The sequence below is a fragment of the Anomaloglossus baeobatrachus genome, chromosome 2, assembly GCF_048569485.1.
Source record: "Anomaloglossus baeobatrachus isolate aAnoBae1 chromosome 2, aAnoBae1.hap1, whole genome shotgun sequence".
NCBI lineage: Eukaryota > Metazoa > Chordata > Amphibia > Anura > Aromobatidae > Anomaloglossus > Anomaloglossus baeobatrachus.
Genome location: NC_134354.1, coordinates 4,382,291 through 4,406,011, shown reverse-complemented (window position 1 = coordinate 4,406,011; position 23,721 = coordinate 4,382,291). Strand labels below are relative to the sequence as shown.

Below are 23,721 nucleotides of genomic sequence, written 5' to 3'. Positions count from 1 at the left end.
CTCAGGGCCCTCCCTCCAACCTGCCTCTCCGGAGGCGGCATTGCGGAAACGGTAACGGTACCCAACATATTTACATGCCACTTAACGTTTGTGGTTGCCCTGCAGAGTTCACGGGCTTGTCCATGGATAGTTCCCATGCCAAACAAAACTTTTTAACGGTCCCCACGGGGACAACGGTGCCGGCTCCTGCCGGTTGCTAATCACAGCAGACAATCAGGTGACAAACTTAAGGTAATTTTCATTTTCACTTATCATTGGAGAACTTTCAAAAATTTTTCAAACAAACAAGCTGATGGTCCCAACGGGGACGGTGCAACGGGCATCCGCTGCCCTACTCCGGTCCTTTTGCTGCTTCATCCGAGGGAGGGAATGCAGAGCTCACCTTGCTCTCCGGGCTGCCCTTCAACTTTACATCCAGGGCAAACCACCCCCTTTCTCCGCAGTGCCGGGTGTAACGCACCATGTCCCCTGGTATTAGATTGCGGCCAGGATGCTCCTCGGGCAGATGGGCATTCACGTCCCGCCGGGCTACAAACACCTCGGCCTCCAGGCCCGGTTCGTATATGAATCCGTAGCCCCGGCGGACATCAAAGCGCCGCACCTGCCCCTCGTAGAACGGGCCCCGGACACGGAAGGTCGCTTGCCGCAGGTTTTCTTTTTCCCGTATGGCTCGGGCTACCAGCTCGGCTTTCCTTCGCTCCCTCTCCGCGATCTCCAGGCCCAGCTTGGTCGGCTCCCTGTCCCAGTATGGCTCCGGCGCACGGGTTGAGCCCCGCGGGACATCCAGCACGTTACCCACTGTCAGGAAGGTGGGTAGCGTATCCCGCGGTGTCATGGCCTTGGGCGCTGCCTTGCAGCAACAACCCGGCGCCACCTCAGCCGAGGTGTGGGGGATGGGCACAGGGGCTTTCCGCAGTTGGGCCTTCGGCTCGGAGCGGGTCATCGGCTCCGGCTCGGGAATCTGCTCAGGGACTGCCTCTGGCGCAATCTTCGGGGCCTTCCAGGGCAATGCCTCCGGTTTGCTTCGGGCTCCGGCTACAGGTCGATCCGCTGGGGCGGACGGGCTGGGTATCGCTACCGGTTGCGGTGGTAGCGGGCCTAGTGGCGGGGTCACGGCCTCCGAGACGGGTGGCGAGGGAGGCAACGGGGGGAGAGGGCTTGGACCGGGTCCCTCAGCCGCAGCGACCGGTCCCTCCGGGACATAGGGGCGTGGGTCACTCACCCTCCCTTCCTCCGCTTCCTCCTCGCGTCTCCGCACGGCTGCCAAAACGTCCGCCATGTCGGTCTCCCACTCCTCCAAGAGGAGCTGCATCTTGACCTGCAGCCTTAGGTGGAGCTGCGCGGTCCGGATCTCCACCCACGCTGCGGTTCCCGGTGCGGGGGCCACGGTGTTTCGGGACGGCATCCACATGGTGTCTTTGCTGTTTGCTTCCAGGAACGGTTTTCTGGCAAGGTCCTGGCGTCCCTGCTTTTATAGCGGCGACTACATGCCGCCAGCCGCCATCGCGTCCCCCTTAGCTCTTTCCGGCCCCTCCTCTCTCGGGGCGGGGTTTTGGCCTTCGCGCCTCTACTGCTCGAGAAGACGCTCGAGCGGGAACTTTTCGCGCCAAAGATGGCGGCTTCTGAAATTTTTCTGCCGGATACCTCCGGCGGTAACAAGGCGCACCTCTACCAGACGGCAGAGCGGTAAGATCCTGTTCGTGACGCCAAGTTGTCGCGGGCGGGGAGGAGGGTGTCAGCACACCGCGCTCACCCCTTCTGCTCGGGTCCGGCAGCTGCTCAGTGGTGGCTCGAGCGGTGGGCCGGATCCCGGGGTGTCTCGAGCGACACTCCTCGCCCGTGAGTGAAAGGGGGTGTTTGTTGGGTGAGGGGAATTGTTATAGTTCGTGACGCCACCCACGGTTGTGGTGATTGCACCACCGCTGCTTTGGATGGGGATCCCGGGGATGGTGATGGGAGCAGCCAGGTGTTGTGTTGCCCCTCCGTGGGTAGGGGTTGGTGATCCCGGGGCCCAGTGGGGTGCAGGGGCGCAGGGGCAGCGCTGTGCCTTGCGGCACTGAGGTACTCACTCAGCCAGTAAACACGACACAGTTCTCGGTAAACAAACGGCTGGTTGGACGGGTCCCTCGGACGGTTCACGGTGCTGCGGTTCCCTGCAGTTAGCGGTGACGGTCTCTTCCCTGCACCTTTGAAATGTCTGTTTGGTAGCGGTTACCCGCTCCCCGACTGCAATCTGGGCCGGAGGAGCTCCACACTTTGCCTGCAGGCGCCGGCCCTGGGAAACTGGTGCCTTGGCGGTGGCGGTGTTTCCCCGTTGTGGTTGGACCTTTGCCGTCAATCAGGACTTGCTTGTTGGGGGATCTACGTCCCCTTCACTAACGGATTTAGCAATTTACAGCGACTCCAAGCCTTGCTGGGATCCGAAAGCCCCTGCTCTGGTGCTGACTGCCCTTTGTATACTGCTCCAGGCCCTGGATACACACAGCCTCCGTGGCCCTTCCAGCAACCTCCAGACAGTCCCACTGCAGATCTTCACCGCTGTCTGCTGACCTTGCTGACTCCGTCTGGGCACACAGCCACAGACCAACTTCAGGCTTTCTGTCACTTTACTTGCTTGTCTCCTTTACACTTCTCTACTTTCACCACTGTCACTTAGCTGTTTACTTTCTCTCCTTTTGCTCCTCACACTTGCCCTGCCTGGGCTCATCTCCTCTCCTTCCACTTCCTCCTCCTCGACTCATCTGCCTGGTTTCTTCCTGCCTCCAGAGTTGTGAGCTCCTCGATGGGCGGAGCCAACCGCCTGGCCCACCCCCTGGTGTGCATCATCAACCTCTGGAGGAAGGCAACAAGGATTTGTGGGTTAGCTGGTGTACCTGTAGGGAATGTGGGGTGTGTGTGTTGTTATCTGTGTCCCCTGGCTTGCCCAGGGCGACACATTTGTCTGTATGTAGCAGAGTTGTATGTGTTTGTCTGTATGTAGCAGAGTTGTATGTGTTTGTCTGTATGTAGCAGAGTTGTATGTGTTTGTCTGTATGTAGCAGAGTTGTGTGTGTTTGTCTGTATGTAGCAGAGTTGTATGTGTTTGTCTGTATGTAGCAGAGTTGTATGTGTTTGTCTGTATGTAGCAGAGTTGTGTGTGTTTGTCTGTATGTAGCAGAGTTGTATGTGTTTGTCTGTATGTAGCAGAGTTGTATGTGTTTGTCTGTATGTAGCAGAGTTGTATGTGTTTGTCTGTATGTAGCAGAGTTGTGTGTGTTTGTCTGTATGTAGCAGAGTTGTGTGTGTTTGTATGTAGCAGAGTTGTGTGTGTTTGTCTGTATGTAGCAGAGTTGTGTGTGTTTGTCTGTATGTAGCAGAGTTGTGTGTGTTTGTATGTAGCAGAGTTGTGTGTGTTTGTCTGTATGTAGAAAAGTTGTGTGTGTTTGTATGTAGCAGAGTTGTGTGTGTGTCTGTATGCAGCAGAGTTGTATGTGTTTGTCTGTATGTAGCAGAGTTGTATGTGTTTGTCTGTATGTAGCAGAGTTGTGTGTGTTTGTCTGTATGTAGCAGAGTTGTGTGTGTTTGTCTGTATGTAGCAGAGTTGTGTGTGTTTGTATGTAGCAGAGTTGTGTGTGTTTGTCTGTATGTAGCAGAGTTGTGTGTGTTTGTATGTAGCAGAGTTGTGTGTGTTTGTCTGTATGTAGCAGAGTTGTATGTGTTTGTCTGTATGTAGCAGAGTTGTGTGTGTTTGTCTGTATGTAGCAGAGTTGTGTGTGTTTGTCTGTATGTAGCAGAGTTGTGTGTGTTTGTCTGTATGTAGCAGAGTTGTGTGTGTTTGTCTGTATGTAGCAGAGTTGTGTGTATTTGTCTGTATGTAGCAGAGTTGTATGTGTTTGTCTGTATGTAGCAGAGTTGTGTGTGTCTGTATGTAGCAGAGTTGTGTGTGTTTGTCTGTATGTAGCAGAGTTGTGTGTGTTTGTATGTAGCAGAGTTGTGTGTGTTTGTCTGTATGTAGCAGAGTTGTGTGTGTTTGTCTGTTTGTAGCAGAGTTGTGTGTGTTTGTCTGTTTGTAGCAGAGTTGTGTGTGTTTGTCTGTTTGTAGCAGAGTTGTGTGTGTCTGTTTGTAGCAGAGTGTAGTACCATTGTTTCAGTCCAGTTGTGGCTTTATACAGCAGGGAGGAGCATTCCTTGCTGTACTAAGTGAACATTGGAGCGATTGATCTGTCAATGGCCCTTTAAAAACATATTGTACGGCTCTCGCGGAATTATATTTCAAAATATGTGGCGTTTACGGCTCTCTTAGCCAAAAAGGTTCCTGACCCCTGCTCTAGAGGCTCGAGTTCGATTTCGGTTCGGTTCGTCGAACGGAGGCTGCGTTCGAGTTCAGTTCGGCGAGCCGTTCGACGAACCTCTCGAACCCCATTGAAAACAATGGGAGGCAAAGACAAACACCTAAAAACACATTATAAATGTACACATACACTTAACAAACATTGCCATAACACTTACAGGTCCCCGCGACGCGTCCTGCACTCTGTCTCCCGCCGCTTTTCCTTCCGATAATCGCTGCGTCCTCCCGGTAACCAGCACTGATGATAGTAACTTCAGTGATGTGAAAAAAAGCATGTGACCAGTCACGTGTCTATTATCTCATTGGCTACAGACTGGTCACATGGCTAGACATCTAGACATCATGCTAGGTCCTGTCAATGCATCTCTCCGGAACGCGGTGCTCGTTTGTGCATCCCCGTGTACCGGCGAGATGCTCTGGCACATCGTCGGCTCCCCGTTCTGCTTCCCCGTTCTGTTATTCACCAGCTGCCACAGCCAGTCACTAACGGAGATCACCGTTGCTATAGTAACGCGCCTGTCAGTGGTGACCTCACCGCTTACAGCCAGCAGCCTCAGCTCAAGACTGCATGGAAGCAGCAGCGTCTTCCTCCCATGCTGCGCTGTCTGATTTAGCAGAGCTGCATGGGTTGAAGGAGAAAGAAGACAGAAGACCAGGATCGTGGAGGGATGACAGGGAGTAATAAACATGGAGTCTCTAAGTGTGTCTGTGTATTTATTTCTATTAAAGTATTTTTTCTCTGTGTGGTGTCTTTTTTTTTTAACCCTTTATGGAGATTCTTAATGGCCGGGTCAAACTTGCCTGACAAAGAATCTCTGGCTTAATCGTAGCTAGTAAAACAAAGCTAGTATTAACTCATTATTACCCAGCAAGCCACCCGTCACCAGGGCAGCTGGAAGAGTTGGATACGGCGCCAGATTATGGCGCTTCTATGAAAGCTCAATTTTCTGGGGTGGCTGCGGAATGCAATTCGCAGCAGAGGGGCCCAGAAAGCTCAGGCCAACCTGTGCAGCGGATTCCAATCCCCAGCTACCTAGTTGTATCTGGCTGGACACAAAAATGGGGCGAAGCTCATGTCGATTTTTTTTTTTAATTATTTTATGAAATAATTAAAAAAAGGGCTTCCCTATTTTTTTGTTCCCAGCCGGGTACAAATAGGCAGCTGGGGGTTGGGGCAGCCGTACCTGCCTGCTGTACCTGGCTAGAATACAAAAATATGGCGAAGCCCATGTCATTTTTTGGGTGGGCAAAAACTCCTGCATACAGTCCTGGATGGAGTATGCTGAGCCTTGTAGTTCTGCAGCTTCTTCTGGCGCTGTATCCAACTCTTCCAGCTGCCCTGGTGACGGGTGGCTCGCTGGTTAATAATGGGGTTAGGGATAGCTGTATATTATCAACTGGCCCTAAGGCCGAAATTCATGGTGTCATGCCAATATTAGACATGGTCACCATGAATTTATAGTACAGATAAAAAAAAACACAACACACAGAAAAATATTTTTATTAGAAATAAAACACAACACAATTAGTGACTCCATCTTTAATTGAAATAAAGAACCCCCCTCCGCAGTAATCCTGGGTCACGGATCCCGTGCCGTCCAATCCGGATCCAATATCATCTGATCGGTTTGCTGGAAGGCAAAGCGATCAGATGATGTGTCAGGTTCAAGGGCCTGAATCACATGACACAGCAGCTGATTGTATAAACGGCTTTTATACAATGAGCTGATTCATCAGTGCAAAAAAAAAAAAACTACACACTTCTGTGCAGACTCCTGTCCGACAGCATCAGCTGATAGTTTAGCCGGCCGGGTGGTAGAAAGCCGGCCTCACTGCTCGACTTATAGTGTTAGCTGATCCTGTCAGGTGACCGCATCAGCTGATCATCGTCAGGTCTGAGAGAGAGATAGAGAGAGAGAAGAGAGAGAGAAAAAAGAGAAAAAAAGAGTGAGAAAAAAGAGAGAGAGAAAAAAGACAGAGAAAAGAGAGGAGAGAGAAAGAGAGAGAGGGGAGAAAAGAGAGAGAGAAGAGAGAGAGAGAGAAGAGAGGAGGGAGAATAGAGAGGAGAGAGAGGGAAAAGAGAAAAAAAAGAGACTGAGAAAAAGAGAGAGAGAGAAAAAGAGAGAGAAGAGAAAGAGAAAAAGAGAGAGCAAGAGAGAGAAAAAGAGAGAGAGAGGAGAAAGAGGAGAGAGAGAAAGAGAGAGAGGGAAAGAGAAAAAGAGAGAGAGAAAAGAGAGGAGAGAGAGAAGAGAGAGGAGAGAGGGGAGAGAGAGGAGAGAGGGGAGAGAGAGAAGAGAGAGGAGAGAGAGAAGAGAGAGGAGAGAGAGAGAAGAGAGAGGGGGAGAGAGAGGAGAGCGAGCAAGAGAGAGAGGGAAAAAGAGAAAAAGAGAGACAGAAAAAGAGAGAGAGAAAAAGAGAGAGAGAGAAGAGAGAGAGGAGAGAGAGGGAAAAAGAGAAAAAGAGACTGAGAAAAAGAGAGAGAAAAAGAGAGAGAGGAGAGAGAGAGAGAAAGAGAAAGAGAGAGAGAAAAAGAGAGGGAGAGAGAGAGAGAAGAGAGACAAGAGAGAGAGAGAGAAGAGAGAAAGAGAAAATAGAGAGAGGAGAGAGCAATGCAGCCTCATTCCGTGAACTGCTCCGATTTTAGAGGTGTGTCCCGTGGCTCACAGCTGATGTCCGGCTCCTCCCCTCAGTGCATAATTAAATTGAATTATAATTATAAATATCTAATAATTATAATTTAAAATTAAAAAAAAAATAATTCTTGACCGGGATTAGAACTCGCGACCTAATGCTTCTGATCCACTGAGCTACTGACTATTGATCTCTATTGTCTCTGCTGACCACGTGATTCACTTCATTGCTACGTGGAGCTGCTGCAGCGCGATGGTGTTCTACGGTGCTGCTGCATCTTCAGGGAGCAGAGCTGACAGTGTCGTGTGGATTACGTCGGACCTTGAGGGGTATTTGGGGATTAATAAAGGGGTGAAACAGGGTGTTTTTTTGTCTTTTATTCCAAATAAAGGATTTTTCGCTGTGTGTGTTTATTTACTTTCACTTTCAGTTTAATCATGGACAGTATCTTGGGGAGACACCTGGCATGATTAACTCATTATTACCTAGAATGCCACTGCACCAGGGCAATTCGGGATGAGCTGGGTAGATGGATGCGGCAATTCTGGGCAGCTGCTGGCTGATATTGTTAGGGTGGTGGGCTCCCCATAACGTGGCGCTCTCCATTCTGACAATACTAGCTGTGCGGCTTTATCCTGGCTGGTATCAAATATGGGGGGAAACCGCATTTCTTTTTTTTATTATTATTTATTTATTTTACTGCACGATATAGACCCGCCCGCCTGCGGCTGTGATTGGTTGCAGTGAGACAGCTGTCACTCAGCTTGGGGACATGTCTGACTGCAACCAATCATAAGCGCCGGTGGGCGGGGAAAGCACGGAATAACTAATTGACTAATAAAATGGAAGCCATTTTCTAAAAAGGAAAAGACACCACAGATTTGTGACAGACGTGGAGCGAGGCGCCCGTGATCGGTGAGCAGGAAAGGGAGAGGGATTGTGCTGGGGACGCAGGACGCATGCAGATACGCAACGTGCGCACGTAGTCTTACTGTGAAAAGCCACGTTTTTGTTGATCGAACCGCTCTCGAACCTAACTCGAACTGTCGAGCTTTTAGCAAAAGGCTCAAGTTCGTCGATCGACTCGAACACCCCCCAAAATCAATCGAACATGAAATTGGCGAACCTCGAACATCGCTCAACTCGAATCCTAACCCAGGTGTGAACCAGCCTCGAGGGGCGCTGTTGTTTAAGAAACTCAGTATATACGGCAATAGCGCCAGTTTTGCAATAATACCCCCACCGCACACACACCAACGAAGGCAGCTTCTAGACAAATCAATCATTCTAAATTCACCAATTCAATTCTTGTGAACAAATTATGTGCTGTTCATAGAAGTCTATGGAGAAGGAAGAGTGAGAAGGAAGCAGAAAGAGAAAGTCAGGTATACCCAAATATAATGCTGCTGCTGCTTCTACTAAATGTTCTATCACTTTCTAGCACAGGACTCACAGTTACACGGCTCAGTACTGCTGTATAATGTCCTCCATGCTGCTGCTTCTTCTAAATGTTCTATCACTTACTAGAGCAGGACTCACAGTTACATGGCTCAGTGCTGCTGTATAATGTCCTCCATGCTGCTGCTTCTTCTAAATGTTCTATCACTTACTAGAGCAGGACTCACAGTTACATGGCTCGGTAGTGATGTATAATGTCCTCCATGCTGCTGCTTCTTCTAAATGTTCTATCACTTACTAGAGCAGGACTCACAGCTACACAGCTCAGTGCTGCTGTATAATGTCCTCCATGCTGCTGCTTCTACTAAATGTTCTATCACTTCCTAGAGCAGGACTCACAGCTACACAGCTCAATACTGCTGTATAATGTCTCCATTGGTGGTTCTTCTACTAAATGTTCTATCACTTCCTAGAGCAGGACTCACAGCTACACAGCTCAATACTGCTGTATAATGTCTCCATTGGTGGTTCTTCTACTAAATGTTCTATCACTTCCTAGAGCAGGACTCACAGCTACACAGCTCAATACTGCTGTATAATGTCTCCATTGGTGGTTCTTCTACTAAATGTTCTATCACTTCCTAGAGCAGGACTTACAGTTACATGGCTCAGTACTGCTGTATAATGTCCCTCATGCTGCTGCTTCTACTAAATGTTCTATTACTTCCTAGAGCAGGACTCACAGCTATACAGCTCAGTACTGCTGTATAATGTCCTCCATGCTGATGCTTCTACTAAATGTTCTATCACTTCCTAGAGCAGGACTCACAGCTACACGGCTCAGTACTGCTGTATAATGTCCTCCATGCTACTGCTTCTACTAAATGTTATATCACTTTCTAGAGCAGGACTCACAGCTATACGGCTCAGTACTGCTGTATAATGTCCTCCATGCTTCTGTTTCTACTAAATGTTCTATCACTTCCTAGAGCAGGTCTCACAGCTACACGGCTCAGTGCTGCTGTATAATGTCTTCCATGCTGCTGCTTCTACTAAATGTTCTATCACTTCCTAGAGCATGACTCACAGTTACATGGCTCAATACTGCTGTATAATGTCCTTCATGCTGCTGCTTCTACTAAATGTTCTATCACTTTCTAGAGCAGGACTCACAGCTACACGGCTCAGTACTGCTGAATAATGTCCTCCATGCTGCTGCTTCTACTAAATGTTCTATCACTTCCTAGAGCAGGACTCACAGCTACACGGCTCAGTACTGCTGTATAATGTCCTCCATGCTACTGCTTCTACTAAATGTTCTATCACTTCCTAGAGCAGGACTCACAGCTATACGGCTCAGTACTGCTGTATAATGTCCTCCATGCTGCTGCTTCTACTAAATGTTCTATCACTTCCTAGAGCAGGACTCACAGTTACACGGCTCAGTACTGCTGTATAATGTCTTCCATGCTGCTGCTTCTACTAAATGTTCTATCACTTCCTAGAGCAGGACTCACAGTTACACAGCTCAGTACTGGTGGATAATGGCATCCAGCTGCTCATTCTGCTAAATGTTCTATTACTTCGTAGAGCAGGACTCACAGCTATACAGCTCAGTACTGCTGTATAATGGCCCCCACCTGCTGCTTCTACTAAATGTTCTATCACTTCCTAGAGCAGGACTCACAGATACAAGGCTCAGTACTGTTGTATAATGTCCTCAATGCTGCTGCTTCTACTAAATGTTCTATCACTTCCTAGAGCAGGACTCACAGTTACACGGCTCAGTACTGCTGTATAATGTCCTCAATGCTGCTGCTTCTACTAAATGTTCTATCACTTCCTAGAGCAGGACTCACAGTTACACGGCTCAGTACTGCTGTATAATGTCCTCCATGCTGCTGCTTCTACTAAATGTTCTATCACTTCCTAGAGCCGGACTCACAGTTACACGGCTCAGTACTGCTGTATAATGTCCTCAATGCTGCTGCTTCTACTAAATGTTCTATCACTTCCTAGAGCAGGACTCACAGTTACATGGCTCAGTGCTGCTGTATAATGTCCTCCATGCTGCTGCTTCTACTAAATGTTCTATCACTTCCTAGAGCAGGACTCACAGTTACATGGCTCAGTGCTGCTGTATAATGTCCTCCATGCTGCTGCTTCTACTAAATGTTCTATCACTTCCTAGAGCAGGACTCACAGTTACATGGCTCAGTGCTGCTGTATAATGTCCTCCATGCTGCTGCTTCTACTAAATGTTCTATCACTTCCTAGAGCAGGACTCACAGTTACATGGCTCAGTACTGCTGTATAATGGCCCCCAGCTTCTGCTTTCTCCAAGTATATTTTTCACCCCGTGCTCACCTCACAGATACACAGCTCAGTAATGCTGTATAATGTTTTCTATGCTGCTCCTGTATAGTGGTAGCTGGTAAGTAGAAAAGGTAAGTAAGTAGACAACAATAAATAATTTCATCTCACCACAATGCTGAATTCATAGTAACGCTGCTCAGTACTGCTGTATAATTTCCTTTATACTGCTGCTGCTTTTTAACAAGAAAATTGTTTGTTTACAGCTATCTCCTGACATATTATTTGAATATCATACTTTGTAAATACTTAATCCGACTGTATGTCATAGTTTTTACCAATGTTATTTGTTTGTTTTTCCTTTTGTATATGTCTACTGTATATTATTTGTTTGATATAGCATGAAGTAATGCTATACAGCACTTTGTTTTATTGTTTTTGTTAGAACTGTTTTATGTATAAACTTTGAAAACCTAATAAAAATTATTGAATCATATACTGCTGCTGCTTTTACAAGGAGCTGCTGATAAGTCTTTGGCTTTACCCAGAAATAAATGAGATAGGCTGATGAAAGTTTACACAGTGGCACAGTGACTCAGTGGTTAGCACTCCAGTCTTGCAGCGCTGGGGTCCTGGGTTCAAATCCCACCAAGGACACCATCTTCAAGGAGTTTGTATGTTCTCCCCGTGTTTGCGTGGGTTTCTTCCCACACTCTAAAAACATACTGATAGGGACTTTAGATTGTGAGCCCCAATGGGGACAGTGTTGTCAATGTATGTAAAGTGCTGTGGAATTAATAGCGCTATATAAAAGAAGAAATATTAATATTTATTCCACACACTCTCCACTGATGTCACACACTTCTTACATCAATATTCCACATTCTGTAAGCCTAGTGTGCCGCCCCCGTGCTCAGCAGCCTACCGCTGCTCTGGTCTGGACTCTCCGGTGGGTGGCTCGAGGGTCTGCGGATCCGGGGGTCCTGCGGACACTCCGAATGAAAAGGGGGTTGGATTGTAGTGGTGGATGTAGGACGTATATGTACGGGCCGGGCCGTACGGAGTTTGTGACGCCACCCACGGTGTGTGGGGAGTTTGGACACCACAGCTGCAGTTACGGGGGCACCCGGGGGAGATGTTATGCAGCAAGTTGTTAACCCCTCCGTGGGCAGGGATGTTGGCCCCGGGACCTGTTGGGCTTTTGTAGTACAGGGAGATGGGCGACCGCAGGGTTCTGATGTACTGACTATTGAAGGAAACACATGAGTCTCTGGTAAACCAAGGTGATGGTGGTCGGTGCCCGGAGCCGGCTGCGTTCTGGTCCCCCACCCGGCTGGTGGTCTCTGTATTTCTCCTGCACCTTTGTAAAATGGTGGACTGCCTGTGCTTGCACTTGCAACTTCTGGAGTCTGCTCCCGGCTGGATGTGGCCTAAGGAGCCCTTTTGCCCACAGACGCTGGCCCGTGGGATCTCTGACCCTTGGCGGTGACCTTTTATCCCCCTCAGTGGGCTGTTGTCTTCTATCGGGACTTTGGGTGGGACATGAATTCTAGTCCTGGCCTCAATCGGTAAATTAACCGGTGCCAGTCGCTTCTGGTCCCGGCTTCAGGGTCCGAGTACGACCCTGTGTTCTCCGGTTTCCGAGTCGGTTCCCCGGGTCGGTACCGGCCACTACCCTGTCCTGGTCCACCTCCGTTCCACCGAGCTGTCTTCCCGACTCCTGCAGACGGAGACTGCCGTCTGCTTCCTAGCCAATGGCACCAAGGCTCCTACCCTGGTACCTGTCAGTTTGCTTCAGGCCTGCAACACAGGCCTGACCTCCACTCTCACTGAACTCTAAAACTGATCTGTCTACTTTCTCGCCCCAGGCTGTCTAGACTCTTTGGTGGGCATTTTCCAACCACCTGGTTCCGCCCCCTGGTGTGTCTATCAGGCTCTGAGGGAGGTGACTATGGTTTGAAAGGTTGGCTGATGTTGCCTGTGAGGGAAAGGTGTTGTGCGGGGGCCTATTTGTGACTACCTGGCCCAGCCAGGGCGTCACACTAGCAAAAAGAAGGATTTCGGTTGTGCCTCACACCAGGATAGGTAGCAGCCATGGCATCAGAAATGGTGTGAAATTTGGTACCTTGAGGGGTTTCTTCAGGTTTGGAAACAGATGATAGTCGGAGGGAGCTAGATCTGGGGAATAAGGTGGGTGTTCACCAGCTGGAAGCCCAGCTCTGCCACTTTTGCCGTGGTCGCTTGTGCAGTGTGAGCGGAGGCGTTGTCTTGCAGAAACAAGATTCCTTTGGACAGCTTGCTGCGCCTTTTGGCCTTCAGCACTGCCTTCAATTGGTCCAAAAGTTCATTGTAATACCTTGCATTGATGGTGGAACCCTTTTGAAGGTAGTCCACTAGCAGCACGGCCTCCATATCCCAGAATACAGACGCCATCACCTTAGTGGCTGATTATTGCCCCTTGACCTTCTTTGGACAAGGAGAACCACTGTGCCTCCACTCTTTTGACTGCTCCTTGTTTTCAGGGTCATACAAATAAATTCAGGTCTCATCCATAGTGACCAGTCGATCCAGGAAGCTCTTATCAGTCCGGAAACGCTGACAAATGGAGCAGGACGTTTTCACTCGCTGCTTCTCTGATCTGTGGTCACACATTTGGGGAGCCACTTTGAAGATCTCTTCCTCGTGTCCAAATGTTCATGGATAATGACACAAACACGTTCCCGGTAAATCCTCATGATCTCTGCTATTGCTTTAGCTGAGATTCGTGGATTCTCCAGTATGACGTTGTGCACAGCATCGACGATCTCCGGAACAACAACCACTCTCAGGCATCCAGGACGTTCTCATCATTGGGACTGAAGTGGCCCGGTTTACACTTGGCAACCCAGTTCTTAACTGTGGAATATGAAGGGCACTGATCCCCCAATGTCTGCGACATATCACCATGAATTTTATCTCTCCTCTGCTCTCTGTTGTGTGAATATCGCATTAGACTTTGACAATTTGTTTTCCCGCGTTCATACAACACTGTTGCCATAAGCAACAAATACTAAATTGTGAAAACATATATTAGACACATAAGGCTTTCATGTGATGTAACATTCGCTACCATAGAAACAAAAAAGATCACAAAGCCAAAGACTTATCAGCAGCCCCTCGTACTAAGTCAAAGATATTATCCCAGATCTGGTTTCACTGCTCATTACTACAGTATAATGTCATCCATGCTGCTGCTTCCTAGTAAGTGTTTTAAACTGAACTTGTGATAACTCCAAGCCCTGATGAGACAAGAACAGGTCATCAGTCATTAGTCTCAAAAGGTTTTTCTAAGAGTGTAGTGTCATGTTTGTCAGTTTCTGATAAATTACAAAAAACATCAACACTTAAAGACAATTAGTCTGCTTCACACAACCTGAGCTGAAAGCATCATTTAGCAGTAACTGCAGGGACCGACACCTTTACTATTGAAGTGCTGAAATATGCATTTCAAAAACAAAGAGCTTAGATAATCCAATCACTGCCATGGACAGCTGAAAAGTGTTGATATTTGCAAAATAAACAAGGTAGCAGGTCTGTACTGGCCATCTGGCAATTGCCTACCCTGGGCTGGTACCTACCCTGGGCCACTCTGACACTTAGCACTTCCCAATATCTTCAGCAGCGCAGGATGGAGAAGAGAGGGAGTGTACTAAGTGTTAGATCACAGGCTACTCAAATGCATGATGGAAATTGTAGTAATAGCATGCAGTTAGTCTGGGGAGGGGAAGTGATAGATCAGAGCTGCAGTTACCAGGTGATGATATCTGCATGATAAAAGGTTTATATTATAATAAGAGAATGGAGGCATTTAGTGGCATGTAATATCACGATTCATGAATAAAAAATGAAATGACTTAGCATAGCGGATAACTTCTTTAATAAATGAGCTAAACATGACTTGTGTGTGTGTGTGTGTGTCTGTGTGTGCGTGTGTGTGTGTCTTTATATAGGAATCATACTAGAAGCTATTCCACAACATCCAATAACACACTCGGCCACGTGACCTCAGCAGAAGAATTAATAACTTGACCATGGAGAGAAGGTCTAATAATTGTGTATACAATATCCTTGGTCATAGGAGGATGATAGAGAAGTAATTCAGCCAAGATGAACCGGTAACATGTCAGGTACAGAGAAGGTGTCGATTTCTATATGGTGCCTATCTGCAGGGTGCTTGGGAACGCTTGTACGTTTTGGCCTATCATTGTGATGTATATCACCTGCAGTCGTCTTTATAACCTATAGGACCACAGCATCGCACGGTACATGACTCACCAGGACATGAATGGTTGGAGATATCACTCATGGACGACCCCAACTTGTTTCTCGCAGAACAGGAAACATTCCATGGACCTCTCGGGGACATAACATGCTCAAACCCACGAGAAGAGGAGCTAATATTAGGAAGCGGTATTACTTGTCCATTCACTGTCAGGTGGAATTCAGGATTTGTCCCACTGAAAAGCCGGCAGGTGATGAGAGTGCTGCCATTACTGAGGCATGAGGCATTCAGCACAGGGTCTGATACCGGCACTAAAGATGAAAAAGCAAAAGAAATGGGGAGATGAGAAGAGAAAGAAAGAGTAAGAAAAGACCACAGAAAAGCGTGAAACAGAAGAGTGTGAGGGAGCAAAGAGCAAAAAGGGAGAAAAATGTGAAACGGAAGAGAGTGTGAGGGAGCAAAGAGCAAAAAGAGAGAAAAGTGTGAGAAAGGGAGCAGATAGTGAGGAGGGAGCAGAGAGTCAGGAGGGAGCAGAGTGTGAGGAGGGAGCAAAGTGTGAGAGCAAAGAGCAAAAAGAGAGAAAAGTATGAAACGGAAGAGAGTGTCCGGGAGCAAAGAGCAAAAAGAGAGAAAAGTGTGAAACGAAAGAGAGTGTGCGGGAGCAAAGAGCAAAAAGGGAGAAAAGTGTGAAACAGAAGAGAGCGAGGGAGCAAAGAGCAAAAACAGAAAAGTGTGAAACGGAAGAGAGTATGAGGGAGCAAAGAGCAAAAAGAGAGAAAAGTGTGAAACGGAAGAGAGTGTGAGGGAGCAAAGAACAAAAAGAGAGAAAAGTGTGAAACGGAAGAGAGTGTGAGGGAGCAAAGAGCAAAAAGAGAGAAAAGTGTGAAACGAAAGAGAGTGTGCGGGAGCAAAGAGCAAAAAGGGAGAAAAGTGTGAAACAGAAGAGAGCGAGGGAGCAAAGAGCAAAAACAGAAAAGTGTGAAACGGAAGAGAGTGTGAGGGAGCAAAGAGCAAAAAGAGAGAAAAGTGTGAAACGGAAGAGAGTGTGCGGGAGCAAAGAGCAAAAAGAGAGAAAAGTGTGAAACGGAAGAGAGTGTGCGGGAGCAAAAAGCAAAAAGAGAGAAAAGTATGAAATGGAAGAGAGTATGAGGGAGCAAAGAGCAAAAAGAGAGAAAAGTGTGAGAAGGGAGCAGAATACGAGAAGAGGGAGCAGAGTATGAAGAGGGAGCAAAGAGTGTGAGGAGGGAAAGAAGAGTGCAAGGAGAGAAAGCAGAGTGTGAGGAGCTAAAGCAGAGTGTGAGGAGGGAGAGCAGAGTGCAAGGAGGTAAAGCAGAGTGTGAGGAAGGAGCAGAATATGAGAAGAGAGCAGAGTGTGAGGAGGGAGAGCAGAGTTTGAGGAGGGAGAGCAGAGTGCGAGGAAGGAGTGTAGAGTGCAAGGAGGGAGAGCAGAGTGTGAGGAGGGAGAGCAGAGTGTGAGGAGGGAGAGCAGAGTGTGAGGAGGGAGAGCAAAGTGTGAGGAGGGAGAGCAGAGTGTGAGGAGGAAGTGCAGAGTGCAAGGAGGGAGAGCAGAGTGCGAGAAGGGAGAGCAGAGTGTGAGGAGGAAGTGCAGAGTGCAAGGAGGGAGAGCAGAGTGCAAGGAGGGAGAGCAGAGTGTGAGAAGGAAGTGCAGAGTGCAAGGAGGGAGAGCAGAGTGTGAGAAGGGAGAGCAGAGTGTGAGAAGGGAGAGCAGAGTGTGAGGAGGAAGTGCAGAGTGCAAGGAGGGAGAGCAGAGTGTGAGAAGGGAGAGCAGAGTGTGAGGAGGAAGTGCAGAGTGCAAGGAGGGAGAGCAGAGTGCAAGGAGGGAGAGCAGAGTGCAAGGAGGGAGAGCAGAGTGTGAGAAGGAAGTGCAGAGTGCAAGGAGGGAGAGCAGAGTGCAAGGAGGGAGAGCAGAGTGTGAGGAAGGAGCAGAATGCGAGGAACGAGCAGACAGCAGTGAGAAGAGAGAACATATTGTGAAATGAATTGAATATATGGGGAGGATCGGCTGTGACAGAGGAGAACAGAGAACATAATGTAAGGAGAGAACATAGGACGGGGTAATGTGGGGGCAGGGAGTAAGGTGAGTAAAGAGAACCGAAAGGGAGAAATGAGAGGGTAGACTTTGGAGTGTGGAGGACAGTGAGGTCGCGCCTGTTACTCACCATCACAGAATATTTTGGTCTCATTACTTTGCTCTCTGCTGATTGAGTTCTCTGCAGAACAGCTGATGTTTATGGCCCCGGATTTGAAATCAGAGGCATTTATGACGAGGCTTGGAACAGAGTTCCAGTGAATGAGTTCTCCATTCAGAGTCCAGGTGAAGGTGGCATTGCTTCCTTTCTCCACCTCACAGACGACTATGGCCGCTCCATTGATTTGGCAGGAGGCATTAATGACGGGTCCAGAAATGGGAACTAAGAAGACATTGATTGAGTGGAGAACATTTAGGTAAATCATCCTGTGCTCCTGACTACCCTCCTCAGAGTTCCCCAGCAGGTTCTTCAGGTTGTCAGCGCATCAGATATGGGCACAGGTGTTTCTCAATCATAACCCTCTGGGGAACCCGAGGTCCAGAGTGTATGAGGAGCAGATGCCATGACCAAAACAACTGTGGAAACTCCCAGAGGTACACCCAAAAAGAAGAGGAAAGCAAGGTCTGCCAGGGACATCGACAGTGCTCAGCATAAATGAGTACACCCCAACAGATGTGTCAGAAAACCTTGTTTCCTTTTAGAACAAACATTGTCTATGGGACATCATCATACAAAATATTCCACAAATGTCGGCCACTGATTGCAAGAAGGATTTGTTATTTTGCACCAAAAAAAGTAATTTTTCTAGGAAAGTCATTTAAGATTAATTGGCACAAATGAGTACACCCTAATTAAAGTCTTAGGATCACGGCTAAAGTTTAGAAGACAAAATTCTAATTAATATGAATTTACCCTAAAGCAAGTGAAATTCTTCATTACAAGAAGGCAATAAAGCAGAAAAACCCTTCCCATTTCATGTTGTCAGCGATGGCACCACATGGAAGAGAAATGTCACAAGATCTTGGAAAAATAATTTCTTACACTAAGGCTGCACTCACACTAGCGTATAGTATTGGATACGATCTGCTAATGACACTCGGCTCAAAGTCTGCTGCGAGCGTGAGCTGTGTCCTCACCGTGATTCTCTCATATGGGAGGATCGGAGTAGAGGTGCGGAGAAGAAGGAGGGATTAATTTCTCCATCTTCTCCATTGTCTGTCTTGGTGTATATGGGACTTTACTGATGACATCCGAGTGCAGTCCAATGTTTCACAAGCACTCATAGACTTGGATGCGTGCGAGTGAGCAGTGATACACCGCAAATAGCAGCATGCTGCAATTTCTTTCTCATGTCGGATCAGCGTGAGAAAAAAAAATCACTGATCGGCACTGCTCAATAATATAGCATTGATCAGAATGCTATCCAATAAAACATCAAATAGCACTTGTCCGCGTTATTGTCTGGCTATACGCCACTGTGAGGAGCGCACCCTAAGAAACATGAACAAACCTCAGAAACTGAAGCAAAAGTGATATAGAAATGTAGTTAAGAAAAGGGATTTAAGGACAAGATCAGGTCATATTCAACAATGTAAATATGGGCAACTCCCAAATTAATGACTCTACAAGGACAGCACCTGGAATTTTCAACACCCCTATGATACTAAGGATCGTATTGATCTGTCCATGCAATGTAAACAAACACTTGTTTTTTATTGTAAAAAGCAGTACTTTTATTAGGCAATTTTACATAATTAATTCTGGACAGTCATACATAATTTACAATTATTACACAAAAAAACAAAAAAAGGAAGAAAAGAATAACCCAGGACAATAATTAAGGAAAAGGAAAACCCAGCAAAAAAGAACATCCACAGGGTGAGTCATTTTGTGAGGTCAAAAACACAACAGCCAAGGAAATACAAGACTCGTATCACAAAAGGTCATAACATCCAAACCTGTATTCTATATTCACCACAAGGTGGTGGGTGCGCAGGTAGCACAGTGCGTAAAACAATCTAAACCGATGGCTGGAAAATTGTTCAGGGAACAGTTTCTAGGGAGAAAATTAATAGCAGCATGACATGATAAAATGGCTACTCCCATAAAGTGCACAGTGCTTGGATGTGGACCGATTCTTCCTCCAGCAGCGGGGCACTGCGATGAGCACAGCGTGCACGCCATCTTACACTAACCTCTTTCTCAGATATTGGGAAAAGGATATTTTCGGGGATTGCATGCACGCCGCTGCCCAGGCGCAGTGCTGGCCCCGCTACATTGATGACGTTTTCATCATCAGGAAGGGATCGGTCCCTGAACTGCCGAGCTTCTCTACCACCCTGAATAATAACAAATCTAACAACAGATTGGCATATAAATGTGACAGTAAGGAAATTGATTTTCTAGGCACTGACTGCAGGGGATGACTTTATTAGTGGCATTTTCCTTTTCCTTAATTATTGTCCTGGATTATTCTTTTCTTCTTTTTTTACTTTTTTGTGTAATAATTGTAAATTATGTATAACTGGCCAGAATTAATTATATAAAATTGCCTAATAAAATTGCTGTTTTTTAAACAAATAAAACAAGTGTTTGTTTACATTGCATGGACAGATCAATATGATCTTTAGAATTATAGGGGTGTTGAAAACTCCAGGTGCTGTCCTTTTTGTGAAGAAATGTAATTCAGCATCTATTAGAGACATCTTGGTGACCACAGAAGTCAGGGGCATATCCAGGGGGGATGAGCAAGGCATTTGCACCTTTGCCCCAGGTGCAGCCGGCAGGGGGAAGCCATTGAATGCTGATTTTGTAACGCCTGCCTGGATCCACAGACTTGGACGGGCTGTAATGGACAGGCTAGAGGGAAGCCACTCACCAAGCAGGACCCCCAGAACCCTGAAACCCTTTAACCCCTATATAGGAATTTGGAATTACACAGGGCCCAAGGTGATCAATACCTGTGGAAAGCTGCAGTCTGAGAGAGTAGTCGTCAGGCAGGGTCAAACCAGGAATTGCGGAACAGAATCAGCAGGCAAGGACATAATCAGAAACAAGCAAAAGTCAAAACCGGATCGGGCAGCGAGGTACAAAAACAGCAGGCAGGAGGGTAGTCAGGAAACAAGCGGTAATCAGCACACAAAATCACAGAACAGGACAAAACAGGAGCCAGAATTTTCAGAACTATCTCTGGCAGAGGTCAGCAGACATGAGGGGCATTAAAAAGGGTGTGGTGTCTTCTCATTGGCTGTAGCTGAATGATGGTACTTCAGCTGGGAGACACACGCCACCTACAGTCAGCCAGTGGCACTGCAGATCCCCAGGAAACCCAGACCAGTGGATGAGCGGAGCCTGCGCCCACCAGTGCCGCTGGCATCGACTCCTCTCCCATCACCAGCACCATCCACGGCAGGAACACGGCGTTGCCTGGTGATCGGAGCAGAAGTCGATGGAGCGGACTTCGGTGGTGACGTAACAGATTGTTGTTTTTACCTTTGCTTCTTTCCTTTTGGTTTGTGGTTATCAGGTGTTCTTATTTTCTCTGTCCTATCACATCCCGGTTTCCATTTATACTCTCTTGATATTAGCATTCTCTGCTGGCTAGATTTCTATGTGGATATTTGCTAAGGCGCTCCAGCCCTGCAGCTAAGGGATTTAGGCAGAGACCAGTGCTGTTTTCTCTGTGTTTTCTCATTTGCCTTTCCTACACCTATCTTTTGTTTTCTGTTAGGTTGATAGAAGTTTACACTTTCTTGTATTTATTATTTCGCCTTTGTCCGCTTGTGCACATGTTTTATGTTTCCCCACATTGGGTCCCTTCCTATATCTGCATGCTTTTCCTATCTTGGTTTATAGTGCTTACCAACCTCTCATCTGGTTCCTCAGGAGGTATGAGGGACAACTCGACGGCCTTTTAGGCAGACAGGTCTGAGATACCGAGATTGGCTTTATCTCTCCTTTAATCCATATTGGAATACATATGTATTGCCGCCACCAGCGTCCCCACACTGTCTCGCCTCCTTCTCCTGTCAGGGATGCCAGCATACTTTCCCTCCCGGCCACCTAACGGTGGAGTCTGACCCAATCTCTGCCGTCAGCTCCCAGGGCTGTGCATACCACGCAACTCTCCTTGAGTGCGCTTAGGGTGTGCATGCCTCTCGGCTCTTAAATGTGCAGTGTGCCCAAGTGACTCTCAGCCTATGGCTGAGAAGTACTGGGCACTTAAGGCATCCTCCCCCTATGAGAGGTACCTGGGCAATGTGATCTTTTGTTAGAGACACCTGGCTAGTTGTCAGGTCCCGTTCCCTGTATACACATCAGTACTTGTGCTTGCTAATCCTTACCTCTGTCCTAGTACCTGCTTAATCCTGCCGTATCTGCTGCACCCGTCAGTACCTGCCATACCAGCTGTACCTGCTGCACCTGCTGTGCCATCCATGCCCACTGTGCTTGCCATACCTGCTGCCCCTACTGTACCAGCCATCCTGCTGCACCTACCATATTAGCCGTACACCCTGCACCTGCATGAATCAGTTCTCCAGTCTGTGCCTGCCTGCATCAGCCATCCAGTCTGCACCTGTATGCACCAGAGACTGTTAGTGCCTGCTTCTGTGCCCATACCAGCATCCCCGAATGCTTGGGTCAGCTGTCACAGTACCATCACTCCCTGGAGTAGCACCTGTTGGCTACATTCCAGCATGAACCTATCCTCACCATCAGAGGTCCTAGTGAAGACAAGGTAGTCACTTAGTTTGCCCATCTAGGTTGAGAAGGGGTTGTGGCACAGTACTGGCATTCGGCCGTTCTCTGAATCAGCCATTTTTCAGACACAAGTACAATTGAAGCTCTAACCACCAGCACTTCTGGGTCAAGGTGACCTTAAGCACGCTTTACACGCTAAAATATATCTTACGATGTGTCGGTGGGGTTACGTCGTAAGTGACGCACATCCGGCATCGTAAGGTACATTGTAGTGTGTAACAGGTACGTGCGATTGCGATTGAACGAAAATCCGTTCATCGCATGCACGTCGTTCATTTCTCATGAATTGAACGTGCGGTTGTTCAATGTTCCCGAGGCAGCACACATCGCAGTGTGTGACACCCCGGGAACATTGAACGACAGCTTACCTGCGTCCCACGGCTCCCGCCGACAATGAGGTAGGAAGGAGGTGGGCGGGATGTTTACGTCCCGCTCATCTCCGCCCCTCCGCTTCTATTGGCCGGCTGCCGTGTGACGTCGATGTGACGCCGAACGTCCCTCCCCCTTCAGGAAGTGGATGTTCGCCGCCCACATCGAGGTCGTATGGACGGGTAAGTACGTGTGACGGGGGTTACTCGTTTGTGCAGCACATTCAACAAATTAAACGTGCCGCACATACGATGGGGGCGGTTACGATCGCATACGATATCGTATGCGAAATCGTAACATGTAAAGCAGGCTTTAAAAAAGCAATCAGTTCATCTGAACACACTGCTGACGTCACCCGGCAGTGCCGCAGAGGCACAGGCAGCATTGGTGGTAAGTGCTCCAGTGTAGCTGAAGACACCAAAGATTTATTGTATTTGGGAGTGGGTGTAATTTGAGGAAACAGTTTGGGGAGCGAGGAAGAGGTAGGTGCTGACACAGAATGAGGCGTGAGGGGAAGATTGGTGCTGAAACAGAATAGGAAATAAGGGGGGAATTTGAGGACACAGTTTGGCAACTGAGGAAGGGGATGGGTGCAGACAGTATGGGAAGGAGGGATGGGTGCGGGAACAAAATGACGAGCAAGGGGGGAATGTATGCACACATAGTAAGTAGAGCGAAAGGGGGATGGGTACAAATGCAGCACAGAGCAGTGCCCGCAGCATCGTCCCTGCCTCCTGTGACCCCTCTCCAGCTTCCCCTGGTAAACTCCATTTGGCTTATAAGACGCACCCCTCATTTTCCTCCCAAATTTTTTTAAATGCTATTCCCCACCATTGGCTTGTTCTGACTGTGGCTGCTCAAATATTTGGGCATCACCACACACAATCTTCTCATGTCCCTCTGTGATACCAATGTGATATGACTGAAGTATGTGTGATTAGATAGGAATCATAATCATAAGATAGGAGTGATCCCAGATATTATTTGATCCATCAATAATTCAGTATCAAAGAGATGTCCTTTTGGAGGGCCAACATGATGACCAAAGAATACATGTCTTGAAGCAGTTTTAGATAATGAGGAAGTCACATTTACAGTTCCACTTACAGGAAACGTGTGGTTAGCTTAAAGACAAGTTTAAGGAAGCTTGCATATGAAATTTACGGCTCATTGCAATATTTCACTAACACTATGGTTAAACTGTGGTCGGACAGTTGGCAACTGGCAGGATGTGCAGGAAATGTGCAGGAAGCTGCCAGTGCCCACAGCATGTTGTGGTCAAGTTACATGAACATGACTCAGCTGTCACATGCTGGTGGCCATTTTAACACAACCTACAATGTTTTCCTATAAAAATACACCGGACTCGCTTAATGTTAGGGAAATACCTTCCAGGACATTGAAGTGTACGTACGCACTGTTCCTGTGATGCCATGCCAAGATGCCATGTTGATTCCTTATCATTAACTCGAGTTCCCTCCGATGTGAAAGGATTGCTACAACATAACGGTAATGTTGATGCATATTTCTGTTATTGTATAAGTTTCTATGACTATAGTTCTTATGCCTATGTACCATTGACTATATATATTCATGTGCTATTAAAA

The 23,721-nt window shown here is 47.6% G+C and overlaps 1 protein-coding gene across 1 annotated transcript in view; it reads right to left on the bottom strand.

The window, feature by feature from the left end:
* Positions 1-14,458: 14,458 nt before the first annotated feature.
* Positions 14,459-23,721, bottom strand: part of LOC142292432 (Fc receptor-like protein 5) — a 210,514-nt gene continuing 201,251 nt past the window's right edge. Inside the window, exons 6-8 of the mRNA XM_075337775.1 lie at positions 17,114-17,365; positions 14,987-15,244; positions 14,459-14,475 (exon numbers count right to left, since the gene is read on the bottom strand). Of these exons, the coding sequence (XP_075193890.1) occupies positions 14,459-14,475; positions 14,987-15,244; positions 17,114-17,365 (527 nt within the window). The remainder of the gene's footprint in view (positions 14,476-14,986; positions 15,245-17,113; positions 17,366-23,721) is intronic.